This window comes from Gavialis gangeticus, unplaced genomic scaffold (assembly GCF_001723915.1).
Source record: "Gavialis gangeticus isolate Ggan-Ray unplaced genomic scaffold, GavGan_comp1, whole genome shotgun sequence".
In the NCBI taxonomy this organism is placed as follows: domain Eukaryota; kingdom Metazoa; phylum Chordata; order Crocodylia; family Gavialidae; genus Gavialis; species Gavialis gangeticus.
The window spans coordinates 5,784,541-5,790,497 of record NW_017728983.1 but is presented as its reverse complement, the minus strand read 5'-3'; the positions used below and the strand labels follow the sequence as shown (position 1 = coordinate 5,790,497).

At 57.2% G+C, this 5,957-nt stretch overlaps 2 protein-coding genes across 2 annotated transcripts in view; one reads left to right on the top strand and one right to left on the bottom strand.

The window, feature by feature from the left end:
• The window catches only part of SNED1 (sushi, nidogen and EGF like domains 1), a 99,541-nt gene extending 99,019 nt beyond the window's left edge, over positions 1-522 (top strand). The window contains exon 33 of the mRNA XM_019513587.1: positions 81-522. The gene's annotated coding sequence lies outside the window, so the exon portion shown is untranslated. The remainder of the gene's footprint in view (positions 1-80) is intronic.
• Positions 523-2,564: 2,042 nt separating this feature from the next.
• The window catches only part of MTERF4 (mitochondrial transcription termination factor 4), a 4,440-nt gene continuing 1,047 nt past the window's right edge, over positions 2,565-5,957 (bottom strand). Inside the window, exons 2-4 of the mRNA XM_019512543.1 lie at positions 4,444-4,966; positions 3,691-3,875; positions 2,565-3,208 (exon numbers count right to left, since the gene is read on the bottom strand). Of these exons, the coding sequence (XP_019368088.1) occupies positions 2,870-3,208; positions 3,691-3,875; positions 4,444-4,966 (1,047 nt within the window). The 3' untranslated portion in view covers positions 2,565-2,869. The remainder of the gene's footprint in view (positions 3,209-3,690; positions 3,876-4,443; positions 4,967-5,957) is intronic.

The following is a 5,957-nucleotide window of genomic DNA, read 5'->3' as shown; positions in this document are numbered from 1 at the left end:
CCCCCCCCCCCCCCAAAAAGAGAGGTCAAGGCTTAGAAAAGCATTTCATCCACTAGTAATTGCATGGATTATTCACCCAGGGATCTGGGAAGGCACTGCAAGGCACCGTATCTACGAGCAGAGGAAAAAAAATCAAGTCCTTCAAAGCTGAGAGAGTAAAATGCTACAGTTCACATTACAGCGATTAAGTATGTTCCAAAAGCGCCCGCCCTCGTGTATCATGTCAGCCCAACGGCACTGCCCTACCAGCCTTTCTAGTGTGAAGCGTTCCTGCTGATTGCAAGGAAACAGATATGAATGTGACATTACCTGACCAGACCATAGCAGAAGAAAGAAGTGGTGCTTCAGTATTGCAACAGATACAGCCTCTGATGCCAGCAGGGCAGCTCTCGGACAGAGCGTTTAGCTTTTAAGAGTTCCTAGCTTTTGTGAGTTTGTATGACGACACTAGTTAAACATAGAATTGTGTATTGCCATACACAGTGTATATTATAAATTAATACATACCAGAGATATATCTTAGCTATGGTATCAAGTGTTATTTCACGAACAGCACGTGGGGGGCACCTCCAGCAGGATGTTACTCATGGTATAAACGTGCTCCCACTGGATATAACCTGAACACGGGGCAGCCCCCCTGAGCCAGGGCTAGGAGCCTTGGCATGATATTGTGTGCAAATGTAAGCACAGCCTGCCTAACACAGAGGAGTGGAAGGTGCACAGCAGCTCCCCTCAACTGTGAGCTACAGATCCTTTGCACACCATGAAGTCACCCTCTGAGAGCAGCGAGAGACCTGCCATGTGCTGAGCAATCCCATGAGCAGCTGGAGGGGCTGAGGAGAAAACGACGTAGTCACCACCAACCATCTGGAAACCGGCAAGCTCAGACTACATATCCTGGCAGGGGGAACAGGGGGACTTGCCCAAAGGCACGAGGAAGGAGCTCTGCTGCAGTGTGGTATTCCCTCCCTCCCACATCCAGCTGGCTGATTTCTGAAATGAAAGGTTATGTAACCAGCTAATGTCAGTTGGACCTAGATGCCAGACAGGGAAACCTCACCAGCCAGTAGCTCTACCTGAGTTCCACCCCCAGCCCCTGCCCCACCAGGAAGCCTGAGTTTGCTTCGCCTCAGGAAGAATCCCTGTCCTCAAGGAGAGGAAGGACAGGGCATCAGCTGTCAGGGCTAAGAAGGGGCAATGGGAAAGCTGAGCCATTTGCTGGTGGGAGGACAGGGATTTGAACCAGAGCAGTCTGGGCCAGTCCTTCCTCGGCCTGAGAGCTCGAGGGCAGCCACTGCAGCGTTGTCTTCCCCACATGGCTGCTCCCAACTGGTAACCAACAACAAGGGAGAGCAGCTGTTTGGACGCTATGATAACAGGGGGCTCCTGTGAGGCTGGGCCAAGGGGACTGAGAGCAAAGCCTGCTCAACAGAGCCTGGGTGCCATGTGGTCCCATTCCTCCGACCAGGCATAAGGGCTCAGGATCCCATCAGCTATTGAGTGCCCTCCATCGCGCAAGCCCCGTCCTCACTGATGGGCCACCTCTCCGGCTGCTACAGATGCTGCCTTAGCAAGGAGCAGCAGGAGCAGTGTGAACTGCCGAAGCCAGACAGCTGGTATGACCTGACCCAGTGCTCGACAGCGACACAAGGAGGCTCCAAGAGTAGGCAGCACTGCACATGCCCTACCTACTCTCCACCAGCTGGGGCATGTGGAACCAAACCCAGTATAGCACAGATGCAGTGCATGGATCCTGGTCCTGTTTAAAGAAAATTTAGTCTTTCTTAAATAAAACTGGTTGATAGAGTCTGGATGTCTCCTGAACACTGGGGGATGGGGCAGAAATGGGCAAACATGGGGCTCACTCCCCTGTCCCTCCCTCACTCAGCCCAGGTGCACTCCTACCCATGCCAGTGATACCCCCTGGGCACCAGCCACCTGCCCTTCACCTCCTGCCCTCCATAAGGGGTCTCATCTCCCTACGCCAGGGAGCCCCTGCACAGTCAATCCCCTGCCTCTCCTCCCGTGTTGCAGACACCCTCCGCCATTTCCACCCCTTTCTCTACAATGCCTCTGTGGGCTCTTCCTGCCCCAAGCAGGCACCAGCCCCTACGTGGCCCTCCCTGCGCTGCTCAGCTCCTCCCAGCCCAAATCCACCTGCTCTCAACCCCACCTCATCTGGGCCTGCTCCAAACAGTGCTATACCCTGAGGCAGATCCTCCCAATGCCCTTGAAGATGGTGGGAAACTGAAAGAGTTACCAGCCCAGTCAGAGCCCCACTGGCACAGCAGAGCCCTGCTACCCACCCTTCTACCAAAAGGCCTGGAGGAAGAAGCGGCCCAGTCAGGGGAGGGCAGCATCTCCCCTCACAAAGCTGCACTGTCCTGTGGTGACCAAGCTGGCACCAGCACTGCCCATGATTTCCCCCTGCTGCTACTGCTGGGTCATTCCTCAGGGTGCAGGCTGGGAGCAGCAGGCTCTGGACCGGTCACCCTTTAACCCCACAGCAACAGTCTCACCCACAAGATACGAGCAGGGAGGGGCAGAGAAAGAGAGCAAGCACATGCAGCAGACTCAAAGGGCCTGGGGTTTATTGCTCCCACGCAGCAGCAGTCACTGGTACAGAAGGGCAATGCAGGGCTGGGACTGCCTGATCCCAGCCAGCAGACAGGACCCAGCAGCAGGGCATGGTGTAGATCCACTAGCCAGTGAATATGTGAAAGTGGTGGGGGCAAAGCAACCCCGACAAAGCACCCAGCCCTTAGAGCAACCCCCAGTGGCCAGCCCACAGGAACCCAGTGCCCAACTGCACCAGCATCCAGTCTGGACATGGCTGGAGCCAAACCATTGGCTTCCAAGTTCCACTGCCTTACTCATGGTCAGGGAGCTCCCCTTCACCCTCAGAATCCTCATCTTCATCCTCAGAGTCTCTATCCTCCTCCTCTTCTTGTGCCAACAGCTTCTTAAAGACATCATACTCCTCCAGGCTGGCACAGGCCAGCTGGGCCAGAAAGTCCTTGTCTGAGAGCCGGATGATGTCCTTCAGCTTGGCGTTGATAACCTGGGTCTGGCCTTTTTTGTCAGGGGTTTGGTAAAGGCCCCGGCGCTCCAGGAACATGTGCCGGCTCCTGATCACTGCAAAGGGTGCTTGGAAGAAACCAGACTTGACCACGTCCTTGTGCTTTACCCCCATCCTGAAGAAGACGTACTGCAGGGGAGACATGGGAGGAATCAAATATCTGCTGTGTACAGCTCCCATGGCTGCCTCCTAGCAAACACTGGGAAGCAGAGCCCAGGTACTGTAAGAGATGCTCATGGCTTTTCCCATGAACACACAGGATACACTAAAAACCACTTGCAGGTCCCAGCTGGTCTTGTATGTGTACTGGGGAAGTAGAAGGGGAAGGGAAAGGGACCCAAACAAGCAGAATGCTGAGCCCCCTCCCACCTCATCTCTGCAGAAGCACTAGTAGCCTGGCAGAGCAGTTTGCACCTGATATTTGTGTCCAGGGGGTCCATACACAAGCCAAGAGGTAGGACTCTACTGTATCTTCAGGTGCAAGGGGCCTAAGCCAGGCATGGCATGTGGAAGAGGGAACCTGCCTGAGGAGATGCCTTTGGCAATCCCCACACACCAGCCAAACTCTCCAACTCTCCAGATGGCCCCATAGGACAAGGGCTTGGCCTCACCTGGAACTTGTACTCCAGGTCACTGGGCTCCTTGAGCAGGACATTGGGGCAGCTGCGCAGGATCTCCGTCACCTGCTCCGTTGTGAAGAGGCACTTTTCCTTGAAGAGCCTCACGATGCTGTCAATTTTCTTCCCAGGCAGGGTGAAGATCGTGGGGCAGTGACTTACCACATGCTTCAGGTGTCCTAGGTTATGTGGAAGGACAGAGACATGGGCATGGTCAGCACAGTAGCACAGGTCAGAGGTAGGAGGCCAGAGCTGCCTCAGGGAAATGCACCTTCCCCCATCAGCAAGCAGCAGTGTGGGGATCAAACTGGGCAGAGGACCAGGATCCTTATACAGGACTGAGCCTGAGCCCCTCCCCACAGGACAGGCTCCACAGCGAGGCCAGGGAACAGGGAGTGAACAGCAAACTCAGGGAGGAACAGAGCTGGAAACAGAGCACTCCCAGCAGCATTTCCAAATCAACCCTACCGTGGGCAGCAGAGGCAAAGGCTGGGCTGTAGGGGATTCATTTTGCTGCCTGCTGGGCACAAGAGGAAGATTCCAAACAAGCGTTAGCTAAGGTGTCTCCTGGAGCTAGGGTAAGGGTTTAACCACTTACCCAAGTGCTAGACCCAGGGTCCCAGGCCAGGTCTGGCTGCAGCCTGACTCCATGCACCAGCTGCAGCCAGTGCACAGAGCCATGCCATCTGGCTAGGGGGGTTCCCCACAGGTCCAGAAATGTAGCAGCAGTGGCAGTGACATTGGTACCTTCACTGAGGCCAAGTTGCCTCAGATGCTCCCCGCGGTCCCTCAGCTGCTTCACAGACATCCTCAGCATGTCAGGGCTCCCCTGCAGGACACGCAGCACCGAGTTGGGATACAAACCCAGGAGCATGAGTTCAGAAGCCACAGCCAGCCTCCGCTGAGGAGCCAGCCTGGGCTGCAGGTTAAACAGCTGCACAACCTGTGTGTGGCTGAAGCCCATGTCCAGGAGCGACTGCACCAGCTTTCGCAGTGGCAAGCTCCCTGTCTTGTCCCACATGTGTCCTGGGGCTAGGGAAAGCCGGACAGCCTCCAGGAGAGCTGGTGTTGGCTCTGGTACATGGCTGTCCTTACTGGGGTCCGTGGAGGATGCACTTCCAGCAGGCCGCTCAGCAGACAGGTGCCGCCCCCTGTGATGCAGCAAGGGGCATGAGAAGGTAGTGGTTGCAGCTGGCAGTGGGGCGCACTGCTGAACCACCTGCAGGCAGCGAAGCCAGATACTGGGGGCCAGACTGCACCAGCACAGGGCCTAGGGGGAACACACAGGACAAGAAGCAAGGGATCAGAAACGGCAGCAAGTGCACTGATCATAGCCCCATCCAGCCCCATGACAGCCCACAGCACCCGGGGCCCAAGCACTGCTGGCTCCAAAATTGTGGTGCTCCCCTATCAGCAGCAATGACTGGGCACAGTGGAGCCTAGAAGCCCAGACAGGTGCTGGGGCCACCAGTCCTTCCCTGTGGCAAAAATCTGAAGCAATGAAGAGGGGCAATGGCAGCCTGGACCCACCTGGGATCGTGCCCTATGTAGCAGGTTGCAGAGCCTGTTTTCCCCCATTAAAGGAAGGTCTAGTTTAAAATGGCAACAAAGAGGCAACTGCACAGGCCTTGGGCTTGTGTTTATAAATGCCTTGTGTCAAGTGCCCAAGCCCCCCTCGGAGGACTGTCATCCAAACCCACCTGACGCTGGACCTGGGCAGCAATGGCTAAAATGCCCTCTAACCTTCCAGCAAAGCCTGGGGGTCCTATTTTGATACGGTGCACATACCAATTAACGTGTGTGCATGCATGCAGGTAAAGGCATGTCACCCACCAACCCCAGTGCCAAGGGCTCCTTAACCCTGCACACCTTTACCCCGCAGCCTGGGCGTCCTTTGGCTCAGGCTAGGATTTGTGCCCACGGGCTGCTCCCCTGGCCGGACCCGGGTTCACACACGAGCCAGGGGCCATGGCCTCTGGGCAGACCCGCACGGAGCAGGGTCAGGCCTGGGGACCGACCCCCCGCCCCGGGCAGCGCGGCACCCGCCCGGCCGTCCCGAGGCACCAGCGGCTTCCGGGGCCTCTGCGCTGCCGCTGCCACAGCCCCGGCCCTAGCCGCAAAGCCCGGCAGGGCCGCACCGGCCTCTCCCCGACTGCCAGGGCCCGGGACGCCCCCAGCGGCTGCGTGCGAGGAAACGGCCCCTGCCCCGCGGCTGCACAGCGACCCCGGGCCGGGCCGGGCCGGGCCCTACCTGGCGGCAT